The sequence below is a fragment of the Melitaea cinxia genome, chromosome 10 (assembly GCF_905220565.1).
Source record: "Melitaea cinxia chromosome 10, ilMelCinx1.1, whole genome shotgun sequence".
NCBI classification, from domain to species: domain Eukaryota; kingdom Metazoa; phylum Arthropoda; class Insecta; order Lepidoptera; family Nymphalidae; genus Melitaea; species Melitaea cinxia.
The window spans coordinates 11888864-11915955 of NC_059403.1; the positions used below are offsets into that span (position 1 = coordinate 11888864).

The following is a 27092-nucleotide window of genomic DNA, read 5'->3' on the forward strand; positions in this document are numbered from 1 at the left end:
ACATCAATTAATTCTTTAGTAGATTTCTCATAGCTATTCAAAGCATATTTAGTGGAGAACGCCACTTGCATACTAGTTGCTATAACCGTGGCTGCCAGAATTTTACCACTAACAAGTGATATTGCTAGAATTACCATGGGAAATATATTCTTCACTAAGAATTCATCACCTCCTGTTGACGTTAATTCTGCGATAACTACATATAATGAAGTCACATAGTCCCATTGCTGTTGTGGTGTATCACTGAAATCACGATTTAAATTTTATTTGTGATCTCTCTGGCGATTGTTAACGAAACTAAAATAAGTACACAATAAACGCAAATAATGTTTAAAAATAATAAAAATTGAATGCATGTGTTTAAGCTAAAGACCGTCTGACGTTAATATTTTTTTGTAATAAATGATTTTATTGCTTTTAATTATAATACTGTAACGAATTCTTCTGGATTACAAAAAAAATAGTTCGCTCACATTTATTAAAAAAAATATCCATGTACAAAAAATTCGAAACACCTTGTACTTACTCATCTAAAAAGTGTAATTTCACTGTCCGAATAATATTGTAAGGAGCTGTTGCTATCAAGCTTAAAAGCCAAATGCATGTCAGCGTATGTATCAACAAGATAACAACAAAAAATGTCATTGCGGACTGCAAACAAAATATGGATGTTATTCGTTATCAAACAATAATATTCTTTATATAATTAAGTAAATTCAGTGTGACCAAGATTCAGCCTGTAAAATCCTACTTCTGGTCACAGGCCTCTTTCTCCATGTAGGAGAAAGATCGAAGGTTAATCCACCACGCTGATCTGAGGGTTGGCAGATATATTTCCGACTATGATAACGATGGCTAATAGATGTATACGAGTATGATAACAACCGGGGCCGACAACTTCACGTGCTCTCCGAGTCATGGTGGGGAAATCCAAATATTTGTTCTAATATAAATATCCATTACGATCGTGAATCGAACCCACAAACCGCCAGTGTTTAGGCGCGTGTATGATGCACGCATCAACATTAGAGCGGTTGTTTGAATTAAACAAAATTATTAATAAATTGGGTTAATTTGAAGTGTATTTAATAAGTTTATATAGATTCGATAATCGTTAAAAGTAATTACAGATGTTTTATTACACAACGTAATTAATTTATTTAATACTAGCTGGTACCCGCGATTTCGTTTGCGTAGGATTAGTAAGTACTTCGAGTAGCTTATTATTTTCTCAATATCTATCATCATCATCGACATCATCATCACAGCCTTTCGCAGTTCACTACTGGACATAGGCCTCCACAAGTCCATGCCAAAAATGGCGTGAAATAAGGTGTTTTGCACATAGTCACCACGCTAGGGAGGCGGTTGGTGACTGCAGGGCTGGCTTTGTCGCACCGAAGACGCTGCTGCCCGTCTTCCGCCTGTGTATTTCAAAGCCAGCAGTTGGATGGTTATCCCGCCATCGGTCGGCTTTTTAAGTTCCAAGGTGGTAGTGGAAGTGTGTTATCCCTTATCCCTTAGGTTAGAGGGTTGCTATATTCTTTGATGCCGATATTCAAATCAATCTATATCTTTACACCAAAATTCATCAAAATTTGTTCTGTGACATAAAAATCAATTTGTTACTACCAATACTAGAAAAATATTATCAATTTGTATTGTATTTATGATTCACTATTTTTGCGATAATGGCTTACTCATATGAGATAAATATATGCTGTCGCGGACTTTTTTGTAGGACTAATTAAGATAAACATTTCTTTCATACATTATATACGTGTAAGCTCTACAATTTTTGCATCGTACGCCAGAATAGCTCGCAGATTGCAGATTTTTTCCGGCTTACTTGACAATTATCTTTATATTTTGGACAATTCACACACTATCTTTAAAAATTATAGCCTATGTGTTATTCTAATGTATAAGCTATATTATTGTAAACTTTAATTAAAATCCATTCGGTAGTTTTTGCGTGAGAAAGGAACAAACATCCATACATCCTTACATACTTATACAATGTACCACTTTATATACACATATTGTACGTTAATTAAATTGGAAGATAGCGTACTTAAGCCACAATAAACTAATCTAATCAAATAAACAGCCATCGTAATCAAACAATCTTATAATTAGTATAGGAACAACAAATATATTATACTAGAATACTATTATGCATGTATCTCTCGGAGAAACCGCAAAGCTGATTTGGTCGACCTCTAATCCCGCAGAAATATTTGGAGTAAGATCTTATTTACACTATCCGATATTTATGCCGTTCACGTCCAAATTATTACAAACTGTACAATTTGCGAGTATATTCACTAAATAATCAAAAATCTCAATCATGCTTTATTACTTTTTTAAGATTGTATCTGTTGTAAATATGTCTACCCCTTCTTATAAAACTTGTGCCAAAATTGTAGCATAGGGGAGGTTGGCTGATCATCCTTAACACAGATTATATCTATAATCCATATAGGATGATCAGTCTGAACTCAAAAATTTTGTGTATTTCACTTTATGCATAAGTGAATATTTGTAATTGTTACCATTTGTTTAAAATGTTTATTTTTAAATAAAGCTATTATTATTATTATTATTAAATCTAGTTCAGCAAACAAAATCAAAAAGCAACATAACTTTTCATAGTGACAATTATTTTATGTCAAAAAAAATATAAATAAAAAAATATATATAAAAAGCGTAAAATGATGTTATAATGGCGCGGATTCAAAGTTAGGATAGCTAGTTTTACTGGATTCCAATAGATGGCGTCGCGACAAACTACGTAACATGTGCACAGGCACGCTCACGCGTCATCAAAGATTACTCAAAAAGTATCCATTATATCTCAATCATATTTGCGAGATGGAAACACATGATAAGTATTAGCTTTTCGTTCATAAAAGAAAATTTAAAATGGGTGCACTCAGTAAAAACTTATGAGATATAATACAACGTAGGGTGACGAAAACACAGTTTAGAATATACGCATTATTAGATATAACTCAAAAATACCTATCAGATCTCAATTATTCAAATGGGACAACATGAAATGCAAACCTTTCATGTAAAAAAAAAAAAAAACTTTTGACTGGATAGTCACTACTTTTTAATGGATAGACACTCTATAATTCGTAATATTTTTCGAGTCCCCCGAGTTTCGAATTAACGAGAGTCGACTGTATTAGATACAAACAATAGCAATGTTGGGTAAGGCGCGGTTGGGCGAGCGCCCAGGGTACCAGATATAAAAGGGCGCCACAGTCTTGGACTCAGATAGGTCAGATCAGATAACTTTTGAAGGGATCCTAGATAAAGTTTCCCAAAGTGTGGAGACAAGTTGTGCTGCTATTAAGGATGCTGCTAAGGATGACTCCAGTGGCGATGTACGACAAATTTGCGTTATTGATTAATAAACAGCCTTTCTAAGGATCTAGTTTATTGTTATTGTTGCTAGCTATTTGATAGTAGACCAACGTCGAGCTTAGTACATGTAGAAACAACAACTGAAAACACATGCCGGAAGTGTCAAAAATACATTAAATTGACACTTCTTATAGAAGTTTTAAATTTCACTAGATGTATCATTAAATTCAATATTCGTTTAGTCATCGAATTCTATAAACTTTGCTTGCAGCAACTCCCCTGTCTCTAATTTATTATTCTCTACGAATAGCCGGTCATTTTATACTTCGAACAACACCCTTAACAACATTAACTAGGATGCGATTAACATTGCTGTTACGGTGTAACATAACTCGCGACCCTAGCGCTATATTTGCGTAATACGAGTATAATAACTCCACACACACGTGTGACTCGGGTTCAAATAGTAATTGAGATAGTTAATATATATTTTTTTAATTACAATAATTTTCAACTTAATTTTTAGATATTTTATATGGCTTTAAATTACACAGTGACAGCGTAAGACATAAGAAGATATAGATCATATTTTTTTAACACAAAGGTATTTTGATCTCTAGAGATCGCCATATTGGATTTAAGAGTAACGATATATATATATTTGACTTATGGCGTCCAAAATTCACCATTTTCATTTTTTTTGTTTTCAGTGTCAGTCGAGCTATCGAGACGAATCTAATGACACCTCAAACATTAAAATTCTTCAAGCCGTTTAAGTTGTAGTGGACAACATCAAAATCTACATACAGACATATACTCATAGATGCATACATGCATACATACATATATACACCCGAAAAACATTACCCTCCTTCTGTAGTCGGGTAAAAATGATACACACTACACGGTCCCGTAATCATACCTTACACCAGATGGAACGCTGTTAAAAATCACATTCTATACACTGTTAAACATCACATTCTATACACTGTGGCGAGGCCAAACCTGAGCTTATGCCCTTTACTCACTTCATGCATAATATTAATTTGCCATTCAAATGTATGTATTTATCACAACACATGTAAATGTCATGTTCTTTCAGACACAATTTAGGATTATCTTAAATCTGATTAATCCGTAGATATGTACGGTAGACAGTGCTCGATAACAATACCTTAACCTTGCCATAAAAATAATTAAACATTAACTCTATTTAACGAATGACAATATCTAACAGATAAAAATTTTTGATGCATTTTTCTTTTTCACTATCGAATTACACTTTATTTATGAGATATTTCTACTCGCAAATATGTCTTTAAAACTTGTACTTTATTGATTGATGTAAAACAGATCCTAATGGCCTGCTACTAATTTTTAATCGTAACTTATTTTCAGGACAACGTTCATCCATAACTGGTGAAACAGAACCTGACAATATTATCTGATTTTTTTTAATATCTGATTTTAAAAATAGAAATCCAGACAACTTAATGAATAATAGCATTTGATAAAAGCTAAGGTAACCGATGCATTGTACCACCTCCGTTCCTTTAAAGAGAGTGGTAGTGAGCAAATCAATAATAAAAAATCAACTCGAACTGAGGAGACTCGAACTCGTGAGAGGCAGACCTTGTACTAGGTAAAGTTGAGAGAATTGCTTTAAATAACTAGGAATAGTAATAGTAACAAGATAAGGTAAGGAAGATTTAATCTAAAGTAGACTCATCAATAAAAACGAGTAGAAATGTTATGAGACTGGTAAAATCGATTTATATCGATATAAGTAATATTGTGTTATGTAAACTCCTAAATATTTAAAATATTTTGTTAATATTTATTGTCATTTCGAAATATTGTTAAATTAATCGAACAACTTATTAATAAATGATTGTTTTTTTTTTTGTATTGATAATTTTTTTTTCTATTGATCACTAAACAAAGTACATTATAGTTAGCCCACTTCGAAAGGGGGCTGTTACGGTGTAACATAACTCGCGACCCTAGCGCTATATTTGCGTAATACGAGTATAATAACTCCACACACACGTGTGACTCGGGTTCAAATAGTAATTGAGATAGTTAATATATATTTTTTTAATTACAATAATTTTCAACTTAATTTTTAGATATTTTATATGGCTTTAAATTACACAGTGACAGCGTAAGACATAAGAAGATATAGATCATATTTTTTTAACACAAAGGTATTTTGATCTCTAGAGATCGCCATATTGGATTTAAGAGTAACGATATATATATATTTGACTTATGGCGTCCAAAATTCACCATTTTCATTTTTTTTGTTTTCAGTGTCAGTCGAGCTATCGAGACGAATCTAATGACACCTCAAACATTAAAATTCTTCAAGCCGTTTAAGTTGTAGTGGACAACATCAAAATCTACATACAGACATATACTCATAGATGCATACATGCATACATACATATATACACCCGAAAAACATTACCCTCCTTCTGTAGTCGGGTAAAAATGATACACACTACACGGTCCCGTAATCATACCTTACACCAGATGGAACGCTGTTAAAAATCACATTCTATACACTGTTAAACATCACATTCTATACACTGTGGCGAGGCCAAACCTGAGCTTATGCCCTTTACTCACTTCATGCATAATATTAATTTGCCATTCAAATGTATGTATTTATCACAACACATGTAAATGTCATGTTCTTTCAGACACAATTTAGGATTATCTTAAATCTGATTAATCCGTAGATATGTACGGTAGACAGTGCTCGATAACAATACCTTAACCTTGCCATAAAAATAATTAAACATTAACTCTATTTAACGAATGACAATATCTAACAGATAAAAATTTTTGATGCATTTTTCTTTTTCACTATCGAATTACACTTTATTTATGAGATATTTCTACTTGCAAATATGTCTTTAAAACTTGTACTTTACTGATTAATGTAAAACAGATCCTAATGGCCTGCTACTAATTTTTAATCGTAACTTATTTTCAGGACAACGTTCATCCATAACTGGTGAAACAGAACCTGACAATATTATCTGATTTTTTTTAATATCTGATTTTAAAAATAGAAATCCAGACAGCTTAATGAATAATAGCATTTAATAAAAGCTAAGGTAACCGATGCATTGTACCACCTCCGTTCCTTTAAAGAGAGTGGTAGTGAGCAAATCAATAATAAAAAATCAACTCGAACTGAGGAGACTCGAACTCGTGAGAGGCAGACCTTGTACTAGGTAAAGTTGAGAGGATTGCTTTAAATAACTAGGAATAGTAATAGTAACAAGATAAGGTAAGGAAGATTTAATCTAAAGTAGACTCATCAATAAAAACGAGTAGAAATGTTATGAGACTGGTAAAATCGATTTATATCGATATAAGTAATATTGTGTTATGTAAACTCCTAAATATTTAAAATATTTTGTTAATATTTATTGTCATTTCGCAATATTGTTAAATTAATCGAACAACTTATTAATAAATGATTGTTTTTTTTTTTGTATTGATATTTTTTTTTTCTATTGATCACTGAACAAAGTACATTATAGTTAGCACACTTCGAAAAGGGGCGATTTGACTATATTTTTAATGCATGTATCGATACATTTTACTGAGCTGGTGCTTACCATGTGGTTCAATTTAATTAAATCGGATATCAGGAATAATTTTTGAGCTATCCCTAATAATGCATATTTTATTGATTATTTTTTAACTTTGTATTACTTTTCGATATACATTAAAGTCGACTTTTTCGTTTTCGATCAAACACAATTATTATTATTTTTTAGCCGACTTCCAATAAAGGAGGAGGTTCTCAATTCGATTGCATTTTTTTATGTATGTTACCTCAAAACTTTTGACTGGATAGACCGATTTCAACGATTTTTATTTAATCAAAAGTTGATGTGTGTTATATAGTTTTATTTAAATTTAATTGAGATCTAACTAGTATTTTTTGAGTTACATGTAATAATGCGTATTTGCTTGACATTTTTTTTATCGAGCTACGTTGTATTATACCGCATAACTTTCCACTGTGTATATCGATTTTGATAATTCTTATTTTAATTAAAAGCTGATGCTTGCCTTGTAGTCCCATTTAATCGAGATCTAATGATAACTTTTTGAGTAATCTTTGATTATGCTGATTTATTTGACTATTTTGCGTCTACTTACGTCGTATACTTGTCGATGTAATTGAAGTCGGTTTTTTTTTGCGTTTGCGAGCAAAAACAATTATTGTTAATACGTAGACTGAATTGACATTACAAACTGTCTTTAATTTAAATTATTTAATTTGGAAAATCAAACTACCCTCGCAAAAACATATCACGACATAAAGAAGCTGGGTGACAACCATTGTACCTAAATTTTTTCGTCAGAATTTTCCAAAAATTCCCATCCATGGAACGCTTTCAATTTTGAGACAAACACATCCAGCTAAACTTATACGTTTTTACGTCTAGTTATTCATTCGGCAAGAGTCAGATATTCGAGTAATAAAGGAATTTCTGACAGTGCGTGAGTTCTAATAAAAAAATTGGCAAACGTAATGTGTCTTTCGATTAATATTAGATTTTAATGCAAGTATATTGAACTTAATATTGAGCACAGTTGGGCAGAAAAAATGTGAAACCGTTACGATTCTGTTTTATACCTGTAAAGTGGTGAGATTATTTGTAAGTTCTGCTGAAGTTTTATGATAGAACTCGACCAGATACTTTAATCGGAACAATTTGTTTACTCTCAGATAATGCATAGCTGTAAGAGGTACACTGAAAATAAAATATTTTAATTTTAAACCAGTTTAGAGATCGTAGAATTGCATTGTAAGCTATATTCTGCTGACGTTATTGTAGGTATCAAAACCGGATATGAAAGATTTTTAAAGAGGAGTAAATTCGTAATTAAAATTGACGTATAAATTATATAAACATTGTAGTTGAATTATTTCAATAACTATTGAATTAATATAGAAGATAACATTAATGTAAAACAGTTTACATTATACTCACGAGAAACAAAATCCAAATAGTTCTAGCGGTAGATTAGTTAATAAATCCGATAAGACCCACAGTTTGTGTCTGTAGTACCTGGCGCGGCATTTTGTTGCGTCTATTACGAGAATTCCGTGACGATTGACGTAGCCCTATAAAACAAGATTGTTTGAGCTCAAATTTTTTAAAATAAGCCTAACTTTTTTTGGTATCGCAGGGGAACCCATTTACGGGTGATATCTAGGACGCTTGGGTAGGCAGTCCTAGACCGTATATGTCAGCTTCAACACTTGGGGGTGCAATACTGACCAAAACCCCTGCGGGAGCCTTCGGCCGCTTCAATTGGAGGGTCCTGGATCTGCAGGCAACAGGATCCCTCCAGCGACCGGCTGGCCTCGGCGAAAAGGCCAGACTTCTCCTCCATGGGGACTGTCCGGCTCACCTCTGAACAATCCCGACGACGCCATATCTAGCAGGACCAGGTTCCCATCCCGGTCCGACACGGGCACAGGGACGTTACTGGAGGTGCATTAAGTAGCGCCTCCTACGCACCCCCGTTCGCCGCCTGCAGACGGAGGCCTTTTCGGCAACCTCCTCTCTCATCCGCTCGTCATTCTCCTTCTGGGACATTACTGTCTCGCAGAAGGAGACCATCATCTTCCAGGACTCATCGTCGCCGAGCATCGCGGTAAAATAAGCCTAACTTAGATTAGCCTAATTTAGGCGTATTAAGTAGTTAGTATTCTTATGAAATTACATACGTGGATTTCTCTTCACACATAAATATTAACACTATTAAATACTGGAAGTACTTACCGTATATATAATATTATTATATATAATATTATTAAAATTAAAACGGAAATGTAAAGATTAAAACGTAATGTTAAAATTTAAACGTAAAGGAATGTTTTTCAACTTACTCCTAGCAAGAGATTAATATTAACTGGAACAAATAATTTAAAACACTCACCTCGTGCATAGATAAATAGATTTTTATATAAAAATATATATCAAAAAACGACTGCAACCAATATATAATATAGCAGTCATTTAATGTTACAAGTTCGTAGAGTATCAAAACGTAATTTGCTGTCACCAATACACAGTTGAAATAACCAAAACCCTGAAATTGTAATAACAAATTTCAGTAGTGCAAAGATAGCTAAAGCAGCGACATCTTTATTGTAGCGTATAACATTTTACCAAGCTATTTAGGGCATTAATTGTAAGAATTTCTATATTCAAATATTATAATTAAATTATGGAATACTTGAAGATGAATTTTTTTCGTATCAAAACATTTTAATTAATTTTTTTGTATGTTACCTTCATTAAAGCATAAACATAAAGCGTAATGTGTAATTTGCTTAATTATTGTTGTTTTATATTTAGTGTACCGCTACTATGGGGGAAAAGTACAAAATTTAATATACCTGATACAACCTCGAACCAGGCTTCCGAAGACTGTTAACGTCTAAATAACTTTGGTATGTTAAAATACTAGCTGAAGACATCGCTTGACTCACGTTGCTTGTTGATTGAGAACTTGTGATAACGTACTGACCACCTTTGAATTCATACTAAATATATATTGGGGATTCTTATTAACTTGTTTTTTTTTTGTGTGTGTAACACATTATGACAATTTAAAAAACAATATAAAGAAATAGTGAGATGTAGTATCGTAAGTGTGTGTGTAAGTAATACTAAAACCTGCAAATGCTCCATCGTTGTTGTCATAAATGTTGGCTTTTTGAATTCATTAAAAAGTAAGTATTTTACGTAAAATTCAAAGCAAATAAACCGTACATTATTTATAGACGTGTAAGCTCTCAGAAACCACAGATTTATTTTTTCATAATACATTACAGTAAAAATATCGTTCGCACCCAATAATTATATATATATATATTTCTTTTATACAGATATGTGATTTACATATCATAAAAAGTCCGTAGTTGGAACAAGTGTAAATTCCACAATACCGATTGGAATAATTCCTTATCGTGTAATATTCAATAATAGACCGTCTTAGAAAATATTTAAAAAACAACCTACTTTATAGTAGTTATGAAATATTTATTCAAAAAGAAATTACCTGAACTATATCTACTGGAACCGCTTCTCGAATCAAACGCTGAATCTTGCGACAGTAAATCGAAATCAGAATTATCTAAAATAGCATTAATTTATCTTTATTGAAAACAATCACACGGTAGTGGTTATGATGATTCATGATAAAATCTTATGGTTGAAAATACAAAGAAATATCTTTGCTGTTCAGAATAATACTATAAAAGGATAACTAAGCAGATAATTTATGACACAAGTTTTTGCACAAGCAAGGCCTTGTTAGGTTTTAGTCATAGGAGAAAAAATAATATATTTTGAATTCATACTAAAGTCGCAGATCGAAATAGAACTGTGAAATAGCACGTACTAGTAGTCCCAGTAAACTTTTAATAATTCTGGAATGGTACAGACGAAGTTTGTATCTAATTTTTCACCTGAAGAGTCTTCCTCGACATTTTCCATAGATATAGGTAAGATGTAATCTTTCGATACTTCGAATGCCTTGCTTAACGGTTCTTGTATCCTCGGATAATACTTGACCAAACTAAAGAATGTTTGCGAAGGCAGCACTAGCAAGTCCAAGTTTCTGCTAGCGTAAATCGTAACTTCGGAACTTGAAATTGTTTGCTAAAAAGTCATATCTATTGAAGGTACTTCTCACAAAGACATATTAAACATAATGATTTAAGTCAGATTTGACTTAGATATTTGTTTGTTTCAATTTGCTTTACTTTATTTTCAAGTAACACTCTTAGATTTATGTAAACTTAGATAATATTAAATTTTCTTGTCCAATAATAGTTTGACATAGTTAGCTAACATAAGACAAACTTTGGTCTTACGTGTTGTTTTGGTAAAAAATAAAACATCTATGATCATAATCAGTTGGGACATTGAGAGATTTGGGCAAATTAATGAAAGTCAGATTTTTTGGATATGAAAGTTCAAATACATCATACTCACGCCACTAAAATTACCAAACATGCCACCAGGGCCCATGCAGGTGATCATTTCATTGTAAGAACTTAAAACATCAGCCTTTAATTTAAAAGGGAAAATTAAGATAAATATATTTTTTTTATTGGTTACGTTAACATCGTACTATGACTATATAGTTTTATAATTAAACAAACATTTCCGTTTAGTGATATTAATATAGAATTATAGACAGTACCTTCCCCCTGTAAATAATGTAAACGTTAGTTTGCATGTCCTTGCACTGTACTACAGTATCGCCTTTAAGGAAATACATTTCTTGCAAATGCTGTGTGATGACCCTGATAAAGGAACGCTCGACTCGCCCAAACAAGGGAACTTCGCGAAGAGCTTTCTCGTACATGAACACAAGCGTGTCTTCCATTAGCGCCGAATTTAGACCACGGCATATTTTCTGGGTTGGTAAATTAGAACAAATTGTAATTTATTTATCATTGAAGAACCGATGAGTCGGACGAGACCGAATGGAAAACGTAATGTCTATTTTTAATACTTAGTTCTGTTTTTGAAAAACTTATTTAGTTTGTAAATATGATTCTGGCAAATAATTATTTGAAAACAGAATACCCCTTGACTTAGATTATGGGTAAATTTAAAAAAAAAAGAGAAAATTACAAATCGAATGCCATAAAAATTTTCAATAAAAAATTCAAATATTATTATAGTTAACTAACATTAAATAGGACATTAGATTCTCCTTTGTCAGAAATAAATCTGACAACATAAGAATAATAATAGCCATAACTGAAGTCAGGTTATCATTTAGTTTTTAATAACGTCAGCAAGTTTATTATCACACATTTTTCACAAATTAAATTTTAGTTATTTCATTTCATCCGCGTAGATACCAAACTAACTACCTGTGTTTATACATTTAAAAGGACGTATTAGTTTAAATTATAGCTAGTAATAGCTAATAAATACGTCAATGAAAACTACAAAAATATCTATCACCACTCAAACACGTATATTTTTAAAAAATAGGAAATTGTATAATAATTTGTAAATAATAAACAAATTCTTGTAAAGGCTTTTTTTCTTTTATTAAAGAGCTTTGCCGCTACTGCGACCGAAATAAATTCTGATTTTGTCAAAATACTATTACATTCTCAAAAAAATCGGTGAATTCTGGTTTCATTCTTAACACATTTCATTAACATTTGATAGGCATCCCTACTCCACATACTGAATAATCAGGATGTGGAGTTATACGCATAAATTGGCAAAATTTATTGAAATTCGGTGCGAGAAAGTCAGCTCTGCGGTCACCAACCCGCCTGCCCAGCGTGGTGATTATGGACAACACACATGAGTTCACGCCAGTTTTGGCGCGAACTTGTGGAGGGCTATGTCTAGCAGTGCACTGCGATAGGCTGAAGTGATGATTGAATGGAATATGTCCAGACCGTAGCTGTAAAGCAGTGGCCACGTTTTTTCTGTCCCTGTAAAGTTTATTCAAAATAAACCGAGAATCCTGCTAAACGGCCGTTCCGTTATTTTTCCACTGCTATTTGAAATGTAAAAATGTCTTCGTAAAATTTCAAAGTAACGAAATAACGCGATGTGATTCGCTGATGAAAATTCACGCACCTGTGGATCGCTGCCGTGAGTTCTTTTCCAGACGTATTCAAAATATTTCAAAGTTTTTACAGTAAGCATTGGATCAACGTTCTGTCGATTCAAAAATTCAACCAAATCTTTTGTCTCTTCCTGTAAATACGCAAAGTTTATAAAAATTAATAAATTTTTCCATCCCGTCCCTTTTTATAAACCTTTTTTCGTAAAATAATAAACATTTACTCGTATACATTTTGAAGAAGCCCTTGTAAATATTTTCTCGTTAACACAAATTTTGCTCAGTGACCTTAAAATATGTTAACAAAATTACTTTGAATCTGAACTAACAAAAACAGTCGGTAATATCCTCATTTTTAATACATGAAAAGCCTTTTAGTAACTCAGTTGATAGGATTAGATATTACTTTCTTTGAACATTTTATTATAAACGTTAAATATGTAAGTAAAATTATTTTTACGATCTTTCAAAGTAATTTTATATACTGGGATTAAGATTCTCATTATAACTAATATTTATACTGCCTATGTTTATATTTTGGTGTATAATGAGAAAATAAATAAATTACATTTATGCATAACACACATTTACACATACACATATTATTACGCAACTCTGTGTGCCAACTTTGTCATCTCCGAAAGTTATTAAATAATTAAAAAAATGACTAAACTATTATGAATGAATAATTAAATTATGACTTATTAACCATTTTCTATGAACCACAAAGCTTATAATTATTGACATTAACAATTTTTTTTTTGCCTTTTCTCGTGTTTATTTGCTATGTTAATAACGTTCATGTCAATTAACTTATTTATAGTTGAGAATTGGTTCAAGGCCTTTAAAGATGAAGATTTTTAGAACGTAGATGCCATTTTATACAGACTATATATAATACGAGTACATAGAAAATGTGTCCATTGTAAAATAAATGCTATTACTATTTTAGTTTAAAATTATAATAATAAAAATCATATCAAATTAAAAATTTCATTTCAATTGTAAAAGAATTTAAGTAGATAAAACGTTACAGTCACACTCAAAAATATAAGATAGAAATCTGATAGGTAAAGTGAAAAATTCTTACCGTATGAGCTAGTAAGGCATGTGAAGCCGAAGAGCGAGTAGAAGCAATGTAACCAAACATGAATGCGAAATACATTAAGCCAATTATTTGCAATGTCATCGACAACCACACATCGTTTGTGTTAGAAGTTGTTTCTGGAGTACATCCACAACCTAAGACATTAAAAACTAAATTAGTGTTACTCTTATAAGATGTATACGGACTAGTCTAACATATTCTACTCCATTTACTAGAGACATATGTTAAAAGTATTACAGCTTAAGTGTCAAAAAGTTAGTGTTTAATGTACAGCGGAGGCTGAGCGATCAAACGTATTACTAAAAGCCTGCGTCAAAGGAAACACAAATTAGCTTTTCATGATAAACCTCTTGTGATGTGAATGTTTTATTACTAAAAAGTTATGATCATGCGATATACATATATATTTATTGGTTTAGTTATTATAAATTTAAAAAAATACATAGTCTGTATATATTTATTTAAAATACAAAATATATAAATGGATGAATGGATTTGTATCGGGAATTTTCAAATACAGACAACCCAACACCAAATAAATTAAAATTTTATTTTAATTAAAAAAAATTAATTAAATTTTTTTTATTAATAAATTTTGTATGGTATATAAATATTTCTATACAAATATTTGTCTAGAAGTATTGAATACGCGACAGTTAGAAGAACAGCTAGTTGCTATCGTCACTCAGTAAAATTGTCTTTAATTTTTATAGTACAAATGTCACCCTGCAGTCACCGACCCGCCTTCCCAGCGTGGTGATTATGGGCAAAACATATGAGTTCACGCCATTTTGGCGTAAACTTGTGGAGGCCTATGTCCAGTAGTGGACTGTGAAAGGCTGCTGTGATGGTGGTGATGAGTACAGATGTATTTATAAATCTTCTAATAACTTATACTAAAAGAGTTCCCTCCATAGCACACTCTAGTCAATACTTCATAAAATTTTAAATCAGTACCCGCAGTAGAGATATATTATTCTTCATATTACTTTTGTTAACCGACTTCCAAAAAAGGAGGAGGTTCTCAATTCGACTGTTTTTTTTTTTTTTTTTTTTAATGTATGTTACATCAGAACTTTTGATAGTGTGGACAGATTTCGACGATTTTTTTTTAATCGATAGGTGGTGTGTGTCAATTGGTCCCATTCAAATTTATTTGAGATCTAACAACTACTTTTCGAGTTATATCTAATAATGCGTTTTTACTTGACGCTTTTTTCGTCGACCTACGTTGTATTATATCGCATAACTTTCTACTGGATGTACCGATTTTGATAATTCTTTTTTTGTTGGAAAGGAGATATATCAAGTTTAGTACCATGATAAGGAAACCAGGATCTGATGATGGAATCCCAGAGAAATCGAGGGAAACTCTTAAAAATCCGCAATAACTTTTTACTGGGTATACCGATTTTGATAATTCTTTTTTTATTGGAAAGAAGATATATCTAGTTTAGTACCATGATAAGGAAACCAGGATCTATTGATGAGATCCCAGAGAAATCGAGGGAACTTCTTGAAAATCCGCAATAACTTTTTACTGGATGTTTCGATTTTGATAATTTTTAATTTAATGAAAAGCTGATGTTCATCGTGTGGTCACATTTAAATTTTATCGAGATCTGATAACTACTTTTTGAGTAATCTTTGATAACGCGTAGTTACTTGACTATTTTTTCGTCGATCTACGTTGTATTACTCGTCGATGTAATTGAAGTCGGTTTTTTTTTCGTTTGCGAGCAAACACAATTATTTACAAATTGTAACCGATAAATTTCTACAGTACCTACTCAAACGTATCTTAGTCATTCTTTCCTATTAAAAAAGGCTATCTAGAAGTAGCTTAGGCTATACAATTTTACGTTACGACGCATTAGCAGAAGTTGACATAAATGTTACAGCAGGTAAAATTAGGTAAAATAGGTAATAGCATAACATATAACAAGACGGTTATAGGGGGTTGTTAAAGGGTGGAACCGATTCGGTGTATGGCGCGAGCAGTCGCGTAAAACACCGAGGGTTAGCGGGTTTGATTCCCGCTCAGGTTGAAAATTTTATTTATACAAATATTTCATTCCGGTTTCGATATCTGTACTTGTGAGTCTCCCCACCGTGCCTCAGGTAGCACGTAAAGGCGTCGGTCTCGGTTATTATCATAAATACCTGGTTGGAATCGTTACTCATTGTAGGGAACATATCCTCCAACACGCAGTGAAGCAGCGTGGTAGATTGAGCTCCAACCCTTTTCCTACATGGAAAAAAAGTCTGTGTCCAACAGTAGAATGATACAGATTTAATCCGTTATAGAAAATTGTAGTGCAATTATATCATTACATAGTACAATCGGACTTACCCACAAATGTCTCGAATACCCAGAAAAAGTAATGAAAATATTCCGTCACAGCATCTAAAAATATTTCAAACTTTGTGAAAATGAAAGAATGAAAAGTCATAAATCATAAAATAAAAAAACAACTTACACTTTAATCGCTCTTTATTGCTAGAAAACATAAAATCTCTAGTGCAATTCACTATGATATAACTAGATGAAGGCACGGTAAAGGCCTTGCAGGAGTTCATAAATACGAATGCAGTGGCAAAGTTGACCAACGTTAGTGCGATCGGAAGGAATTTAAGCAGAACGACTACCTGATTCACTTGCATTATATTGCCTTCCCAGTACGAAAACGCTCCAGTTATTCGAAATACCTGTAAAATAGCTATTTTTTTAAACTGCTGATTTCCGTTAACTTTATAGTTTTCGCGTCCATTTAATCTTGAGCGCTACTTGGCAAATCGTCGAATTTACGGACTTTTTTTTATTATTTGTTTGATTTCTTATTTATAATCTGTGTCTCGATGTATATGTGAGAGTGTGTGTTTGTGTGTAAAAATGTATAGGAACTACTACTAAATCATTTTTTTTGTAATGTAATCACTCACCAGTAAAATTCGGTTAATCCTATAAAGATCAGCATTCGCATGCTCATTTATTACTTTGATCTGTAAAGTAAGTGATTATAATTAAAAAAGCGTTTATGGCTAGTAAAACGTTACTTTATTTTAAAGTCTGTTTTCCATTACGAAGGCAATAAAACACCTTTTTTTAACGTGGGGAAAATCCATCATGGATAGATTCCGGCGCGGGGGCGCCAGAGGGTTATGTCAGACGTCTACTGACTAAAAAACCACCACGTGTGAGCAGTCGTCCGCCTGGGTGGCGCGAGATGGGGTCGCGCTAGCATCGTCACCTCACTCCGGTGGCAATAAAATAAGTAAGTCAAGCATTGTTACGACGACGCGTTGGCGCAACGGTTACAGCCATGGATTGTACCTGTTGCGCTGGCGGTTGCGGGTTCGATCCCCGCACATGACAAACATTTGTATTTGCCATACAGGTGTTTCCGTGGTCTGGGTGTTTGTGCAGTCCTTGTGGTTCTCCCCACTGTGCCTCGGAGAGCACGTTAAGCTGTCGGTCCCGGTTGTTATCATGTACACCTGATAGCAATCGTTGCTCATAGTATATATATCCGCCAACCCACATTGGAGCAGCGTGTTGGATTAAGCTCTGATCCTTCTCCTACATGGGGAAAGAGGCCTATACCCAGTAGTGGGATATTACAGACTGAAGCGTAAGAATTGTTTAACAAATCATATTTATTCACTCTTAATACAATATAACAGCACGATCAAATAGAGAGTAATATAATTACTATTTTACTTTAATATTAATTATTATTTGCTATTCAATCAATTTCATAAGCTCACACCTACTACATATATCCCAAAACGCAAACTTAATTACAAGTAACTCGAGAAGTTTGTAACTAAATTCTCACCAATTCTTCAAACGGAAAAACACTAATAAAATCCAAGAGGAATGCGTGCTTCAAATATCTTGTAGCGGTTAGGAGCGGGTGTGTAATGAGAAGCGACTTTTCGTCGTAGTACGCTACATACGCCATCACAATAACATCTACGTATAATACTATATCAGTCCAATTGTATACGCCACTATTTTTACTTTGTTTTGTCTGAAATAAATCACACACTCAACGTTTACGGACAAGACTAACTGTAAGTTGGGAAACACCCACAACACAAACAGACCACTATCATGCTCAAATTTTATACTTTAACTGTTGCTATTGAAGAAGATTATAAATAGTTAATTACCATAGTCTTAATACATATATCTCTTTCTGTTTTTCTGCTTTCAACCTACCGCAGTCCATTGTTGGACACATTTTAAAATTTTTGGTAGATCCACAATTATACCAAAAAAACGAAATTTTTGGTATTATTGTGGATCTTATGCTTACTGTATTAATTTTTATAGTTTATGTATAATGAATAATAGTTTTATGGTGAAAAGGCATTGAATATGCAATTTTACTGCAGAATATGATAAGACCTCCTCAGCATCCAGTACTTAAAATGTTTAACATTAATTACACAAAAATGTTTGAAATTCGTTGACAAGAAATGCTTTGTCGCCTAAAATACAATTGAAAGCTTTGTATCCAAAATTAATCATACTTTACAATAGATCTTAATTATGTTACAAATTATTTTATGTATAAATTATTTTACATTGTTTAAATTGGATACCATATTTCAGTATTCTCAACCGATTTATTATAAAATATTAAATATTAAAACTTACAGCGATATTATAGGGAATGATCAGTACGTAATACATGGCCATTATAAATCTCACGATGCAGCAGAACTTCAAAAATAATCCGTGTGGTGTAATGCATCCCGGAAGAAAGAAATATCTTATATATCTATAAAGTAAACATAAAAATTGGTTCTCTGTAAAGTCAATAGTTTCAGACGTTCAAAGACGATAGTTTTACGTAATAACGTCATAAAGAAACATTTATGGAAAATTGCATACATTTATGATTTTAATTAGATTTTTATCACTAAATTATTTCGAACTGTTAGCTCTGGCGTCACGCGAGAAGAGAGATAAATTTGTCACAAGCCAAAGCTTGGGCTGATCGTGCCTCTCTATCTTGTTCCGCGCTCTTGTTTGTACGCTCTGGCTAAAGCGTAACGTAACACTTTTTCGTGCGTGCAGCCGGTGTCCATTGATAAAATATAAGACGTTATCCCGTCGAAAAGGTTACAAAATACTAATTAATCCTAACTTAGAGGCTTAGTATATAAAACCAAAATATCTATAGAATCTGGATTTTTGTGTGGCTAAAAATACGATTTTAAAACTACGTAAATATATTTTATATTTTAAATAATGATATTATAGTTAAATTGTATTATAATATAAAAGTAAAAATATTATAAGTTATTGATATGTTAACAATATTTATAAATAGCAGTAGCTAAACTTAAAGTAAATATAAAAAATAGCAGTAACTTTCATAATCACTAACACTATAATTTTTATATCTTACAAAATACCATTGTATATAAAATATGTTAGCACCATGGTCATCATGGGTACTTCCGTTCCCTTGCAATAAGGTAAAAATATCGTTTTTCTTATTTTTTTTATTACACAATACACCTACATACAATTATCTATATATATGTATACATACATAAGAAATGTACGCCCTGTAAGCATACAGCAAGTGAATGACTTACGCCGAGTTGCACGAAACAAAATTAAAATTTAAGTAGAGTTGTATGAAATTCTTGTGATTAAATTAGTTTAATCACTACTCAAATTTTAATTTCTTTTCGTGCGGCGTTAGTGACTTATATCATTTAGCTGTCGATATATAAAGCCATCGATATTAATTTACTAAATATACGTACCTCATAACGCCCAGCTTATCAAAAGCCTGTACAAACTGAGCTTTGTCTCTTCGCCCACTAACTACTACGAAACTCTCTTTTATTTCGCGCTATTAATTAAACAAAAGATCTATTAATATGCAACTAAATAAAATAAATAAAGATTAAATTAAAATAACACAAGATGTCGTAATCTTTGTGACTTCTCTGAACCTGGTCCAAAATAAAAAAGAACAAATTTTAAATTTAGAATCTACAATAGAAATAACATTGATTATCGGTACTCTTTTAGGAAAGCGACAGTCAATGCGATAAATAAAATTACTTTTCGTGTTTACGGCGAAATATATATGGTACATATTTTATATTGTGTTTCTAATATAGGAGTGTATTTATTTTTTGTATTCAATAATATTAGTGTAGAGTTACGACTTCCATTGATATTAAGATACGCTAAAACCAAACTCTCATTAAAAAGTAAATAATTCAAATTCTTTTTTTTTTAAGTGTAAAGAACGCTATATAAAGTTTAATATATCTTCATGTCGATTATCAAGATACGAGTAGAATCGTATCATCCTTATTATATGATTTGTACGCCGCGCGTAACATTTTTACATTACATTACATCATTTGACTAACGGAGGTTGGGCACAGCAGAAAATATCCTGCTCGAAAAAACTTACAGAAAATCACAATTAAATAATACTGCTTTTAAACAGTGTTGTGTTCTTGTGGTGAGTAAGGTGACCAGAGCTTCGGGGGGTATGGGGGGTAAGGACGGCAATACGCTTGCGATGCTTCTGGGTTGCAAGTATAAGCTACATTAATCGCTTTCCATCGGGTTCACCGTACGCGTGTTTGCCGACTTAGTTGTATAAAAAAAACCTATGCGGTTCAGCATAACGTGACGCTCACCCCTTGCACAATACTTAATGTGTGTCCGTTGATTCAAAATGACATTTATCGATTAATATTACAGCATTTTAATATATGTAAATGATACTTTTAACTTTTTGATAATTTTTTTTAAATCATTAATAAAAAATATTTGTCTTTTCAATCGAAACTATTTTATCATTACATGATTATTATTATTTTTAAACTATCATTATTTTGTCCTTTTTATTTATTATCTCTTGGAGAATAAATGAGATATAAATATTATTATTCCTGTATAAGTAAAGTGGCAAACTCTTACCGCTATCCTGTTTGTCTTTGCGTCTATTTTACCGACAAGAGGCTTACTTTCCTCGAATTTTGACGCCTGTCTACAAATATTTGGGTCTTTGATTGCCTGTTAAAATATAACAATAAAGTTAAAAAACTTTAGAAATAAAATAAGATTTATATTTTTATGGTCTCAAAATAAAATATTAAATATAATTACGATTTTATTGTGTGTAAATTATGTGTACTAAGTTTAGATGAAAAAAAATCGAAAATTTATCTTTTCTTAAGTAGTTTTCTATCTGTTAATTTTATGCAGAGTCACGTATAAAGTATTAAAAGAATTGTTATGCATTCATTAAAATGCTTCAGTTCAAAAACAATTTAGGTTTGTTTTCTTTAAACCGACTCTTATATTGAATTGTATTATCATTTTTAATTCAATCTAATTACTGATGTACCTATAACAAAAAAAAATGTCTTAACCATAATCATAACAAATAATAAATATATAGAGGCGTTAAGTTTTATAATTCAAGGAAAAAAAGTATTTTTATTTTTTAAATGCAAAAATGATAAGTACTTACTTTGTTACATATTGTCTCGGACTAAAAGTGATTTAAATAGTTATTTTCTCAATCCTTTATAATAAAAAGAGATTGTTTACGTAGCTGTTATAATTACTGAGGATGAGATTGACGTTATAGTACACGGATAGTATAAACTAAGCTGTAATAATTATTATACATATCGGTATGTTAAATTACGTCGTATATTCCGTGGTACGGATAGTATTAAAGTCATGAATCATACCGCTATAATAGGCTGACTGATGTCGGGGAATGTGCTCAAGCTCTGCATGAGCGCGGAGTATTCAACGTGCAACAATATGCAGTTTGTCGTTGTCAGGACCGTGTGCACCTGGATATGTTACATTTATTATAAATACAAATAGGTGTAGGGCTAGCCACGTCTCGTGATTCGGTCCGTTATTTTACCGATTACATTTTTAATTGTTTTTAATTAAATTCGGGTCGAAAGTTCTTACACTATGTGCTAGTCTGCGTAATCAACCGGATAAAAACATAGTTATACATCAAATTAGATCAAATTTTAGATTTAAAAGAAAAACATCAATTAAATATTAATTAAATTCTTGCTTCATTTTTGTATTCGTAACATTTAAAGGACACGTTGGTTAATAGTAGCCAGTACTGCATCAACCAAAATAATTTATACATCTACTAGCGACCCGCTCCGGCTTCGCACGGGTATAAAATATAATTATAGCCTATGTCTTTAATATGTACGATTTTTATTTTTGTGTTACCCACAATTAGGAATTCTAAACATTTTTTGAATATCATATCAAAAATTGACCGCTCCAGCGGGATTCGAACCCGCGTCTTCGACATACCGTGTCGACGCTCTAGCCAATTAAGCTATGGAACGATATACCACTAGAGCGAAACTTTTGACATGATGATTTTTACTTTCGGTTTAAGCGAACCGTGGCGCCGTCTATAGTGAGTTCTTTACAGAGACTCGTAACTATTCAAAGTTTCATATTACAATGAAAATCTTTGACAGGAGACGACACCATGCTATTTTTAATATGTACGATTTTTATTTTTGTGTTACCCACAATTAGGAATTCTAAACATTTTTTGAATATCATATCAAAAATTGACCGCTCCAGCGGGATTCGAACCCGCGTCTTCGACATACCGTGTCGACGCTCTAGCCAATTAAGCTATGGAACGATATACCACTAGAGCGAAACTTTTGACATGATGATTTTTACTTTCGGTTTAAGCGAACCGTGGCGCCGTCTATAGTGAGTTCTTTACAGAGACTCGTAACTATTCAAAGTTTCATATTACAATGAAAATCTTTGACAGGAGACGACACCATGCTATTTTTAATATGTACGATTTTTATTTTTGTGTTACCCACAATTAGGAATTCTAAACATTTTTTGAATATCATATCAAAAATTGACCGCTCCAGCGGGATTCGAACCCGCGTCTTCGACATACCGTGTCGACGCTCTAGCCAATTAAGCTATGGAACGATATACCACTAGAGCGAAACTTTTGACATGATGATTTTTACTTTCGGTTTAAGCGAAACGTGGCGCCGTCTATAGTGAGTTCTTTACAGAGACTCGTAACTATTCAAAGTTTCATATTACAATGAAAATCTTTGACAGGAGACGACACCATGCTATTTTTAATATGTACGATTTTTATTTTTGTGTTACCCACAATTAGGAATTCTAAACATTTTTTGAATATCATATCAAAAATTGACCGCTCCAGCGGGATTCGAACCCGCGTCTTCGACATACCGTGTCGACGCTCTAGCCAATTAAGCTATGGAACGATATACCACTAGAGCGAAACTTTTGACATGATGATTTTTACTTTCGGTTTAAGCGAACCGTGGCGCCGTCTATAGTGAGTTCTTTACAGAGACTCGTAACTATTCAAAGTTTCATATTACAATGAAAATCTTTGACAGGAGACGACACCATGCTATTTTTAATATGTACGATTTTTATTTTTGTGTTACCCACAATTAGGAATTCTAAACATTTTTTGAATATCATATCAAAAATTGACCGCTCCAGCGGGATTCGAACCCGCGTCTTCGACATACCGTGTCGACGCTCTAGCCAATTAAGCTATGGAACGATATACCACTAGAGCGAAACTTTTGACATGATGATTTTTACTTTCGGTTTAAGCGAACCGTGGCGCCGTCTATAGTGAGTTCTTTACAGAGACTCGTAACTATTCAAAGTTTCATATTACAATGAAAATCTTTGACAGGAGACGACACCATGCTATTTTTAATATGTACGATTTTTATTTTTGTGTTACCCACAATTAGGAATTCTAAACATTTTTTGAATATCATATCAAAAATTGACCGCTCCAGCGGGATTCGAACCCGCGTCTTCGACATACCGTGTCGACGCTCTAGCCAATTGAGCTATGGAACGATATACCACTAGAGCGAAACTTTTGACATGATGATTTGTAGTAGTGTAGTGGTATATCGTTCCATAGCTTAATTGGCTAGAGCGTCGACACGGTATGTCGAAGACGCGGGTTCGAATCCCGCTGGAGCGGTCAATTTTTGATATGATATTCAAAAAATGTTTAGAATTCCTAATTGTGGGTAACACAAAAATAAAAATCGTACATATTAAAAATAGCATGGTGTCGTCTCCTGTCAAAGATTTTCATTGTAATATGAAACTTTGAATAGTTACGAGTCTCTGTAAAGAACTCACTATAGACGGCGCCACGGTTCGCTTAAACCGAAAGTAAAAATCATCATGTCAAAAGTTTCGCTCTAGTGGTATATCGTTCCATAGCTTAATTGGCTAGAGCGTCGACACGGTATGTCGAAGACGCGGGTTCGAATCCCGCTGGAGCGGTCAATTTTTGATATGATATTCAAAAAATGTTTAGAATTCCTAATTGTGGGTAACACAAAAATAAAAAACGTACATATTAAAAATAGCATGGTGTCGTCTCCTGTCAAAGATTTTCATTGTAATATGAAACTTTGAATAGTTACGAGTCTCTGTAAAGAACTCACTATAGACGGCGCCACGGTTCGCTTAAACCGAAAGTAAAAATCATCATGTCAAAAGTTTCGCTCTAGTGGTATATCGTTCCATAGCTTAATTGGCTAGAGCGTCGACACGGTATGTCGAAGACGCGGGTTCGAATCCCGCTGGAGCGGTCAATTTTTGATATGATATTCAAAAAATGTTTAGAATTCCTAATTGTGGGTAACACAAAAATAAAAATCGTACATATTAAAAATAGCATGGTGTCGTCTCCTGTCAAAGATTTTCATTGTAATATGAAACTTTGAATAGTTACGAGTCTCTGTAAAGAACTCACTATAGACGGCGCCACGGTTCGCTTAAAGCGAAAGTAAAAATCATCATGTCAAAAGTTTCGCTCTAGTGGTATATCGTTCCATAGCTTAATTGGCTAGAGCGTCGACACGGTATGTCGAAGACGCGGGTTCGAATCCCGCTGGAGCGGTCAATTTTTGATATGATATTCAAAAAATGTTTAGAATTCCTAATTGTGGGTAACACAAAAATAAAAATCGTACATATTAAAAATAGCATGGTGTCGTCTCCTGTCAAAGATTTTCATTGTAATATGAAACTTTGAATAGTTACGAGTCTCTGTAAAGAACTCACTATAGACGGCGCCACGGTTCGCTTAAACCGAAAGTAAAAATCATCATGTCAAAAGTTTCGCTCTAGTGGTATATCGTTCCATAGCTTAATTGGCTAGAGCGTCGACACGGTATGTCGAAGACGCGGGTTCGAATCCCGCTGGAGCGGTCAATTTTTGATATGATATTCAAAAAATGTTTAGAATTCCTAATTGTGGGTAACACAAAAATAAAAATCGTACATATTAAAAATAGCATGGTGTCGTCTCCTGTCAAAGATTTTCATTGTAATATGAAACTTTGAATAGTTACGAGTCTCTGTAAAGAACTCACTATAGACGGCGCCACGGTTCGCTTAAACCGAAAGTAAAAATCATCATGTCAAAAGTTTCGCTCTAGTGGTATATCGTTCCATAGCTTAATTGGCTAGAGCGTCGACACGGTATGTCGAAGACGCGGGTTCGAATCCCGCTGGAGCGGTCAATTTTTGATATGATATTCAAAAAATGTTTAGAATTCCTAATTGTGGGTAACACAAAAATAAAAATCGTACATATTAAAAATAGCATGGTGTCGTCTCCTGTCAAAGATTTTCATTGTAATATGAAACTTTGAATAGTTACGAGTCTCTGTAAAGAACTCACTATAGACGGCGCCACGGTTCGCTTAAACCGAAAGTAAAAATCATCATGTCAAAAGTTTCGCTCTAGTGGTATATCGTTCCATAGCTTAATTGGCTAGAGCGTCGACACGGTATGTCGAAGACGCGGGTTCGAATCCCGCTGGAGCGGTCAATTTTTGATATGATATTCAAAAAATGTATAGCCTATGTCATTCACTGAAAAAATGATTAAAATCGATCCAGTAATTTTGATTTATTCATTACTGCCCGTGGCCCGCACGCGTTAACTTAAGAGTAAAAGCCGGCCGGAACCGCCGCAAACGCTACGTACCGCGATTTTTAAATCTGTAATATCTTCGAAAATATTCATTTAAATCATATGCTGTAAAGGGCCATATAGATCTATATTAAATAAAAAATATATTTAAGGTATTTAATTGGATAAGGATTAATGCTGTATTGGTTAAAATCGCTTCGAAAATTAGCCATTATTTGTCGTAAAAAGTAAATGACAAAAAAATGTTATTGTGGGATATCCATAAGAGATAGGTATATACCATCGCGGAGTTTTCTGTAGACCTTTTCAATGTGTACAATACTTAGTACATTATTTTGATAAATTTCGTAGGGTTCAGCCTGCGTTTGCAATTTAAACGAAAAAAATAATAATTATTTACGACATAACATTAGAAAACTCAAAAATAACAGTATTTCTCCACTATTTAATGGATGTTATTATACATATAAACCTTCCTCTTGAATCAATCTATCTATTAAAAAGAACCGCATCAAAATCCGTTGCGCAGTTTTAAAGATTTAAGCGTACATACATGTGCAGGGACAGAGAAAGCGACTTTTTTTTATACTATGTAGTGATTCTGAATTTAAATATCATAAATGTGATGTGTGTGCGTGATGATCTGATTTTTTTTTTATGAACAACACTTTATCGATTGAAATAACGAGAAGCGGAATTATTTGATAATAAGAGTTGACAAACATATTCATTCACGTTTTACACAAGTACTATCGAGTCCTATGCAAGTTGACTGAAGTAGTTTCAGCTTATGAAACAAATTTGAATAGTCAGATGTACTAACATTGTCTAAACTCAAAACGTTTAATTAGAAGCAGAGCACAGTTGCTGTTAAACGAAAAAAAAATATACGAATACTCTGAAAT

The 27092-nt window shown here is 32.9% G+C and overlaps 1 protein-coding gene across 1 annotated transcript in view; it reads right to left on the minus strand.

Annotated features, from left to right (window-relative positions):
* Window positions 1-522: 522 nt before the first annotated feature.
* The window catches only part of LOC123657289, a 46109-nt gene continuing 19539 nt past the window's right edge, over window positions 523-27092 (minus strand). Inside the window, 19 exon segments of the mRNA XM_045592867.1 lie at window positions 523-651; window positions 8042-8159; window positions 8400-8533; window positions 9355-9507; window positions 9818-9984; window positions 10489-10557; window positions 10892-11084; window positions 11421-11495; window positions 11632-11847; window positions 13044-13163; window positions 14120-14271; window positions 16491-16544; window positions 16618-16846; window positions 17081-17140; window positions 17977-18171; window positions 18804-18927; window positions 19928-20016; window positions 21108-21203; window positions 21890-21997. Coding sequence (XP_045448823.1) covers window positions 523-651; window positions 8042-8159; window positions 8400-8533; window positions 9355-9507; window positions 9818-9984; window positions 10489-10557; window positions 10892-11084; window positions 11421-11495; window positions 11632-11847; window positions 13044-13163; window positions 14120-14271; window positions 16491-16544; window positions 16618-16846; window positions 17081-17140; window positions 17977-18171; window positions 18804-18927; window positions 19928-20016; window positions 21108-21203; window positions 21890-21997 — 2481 coding nt within the window.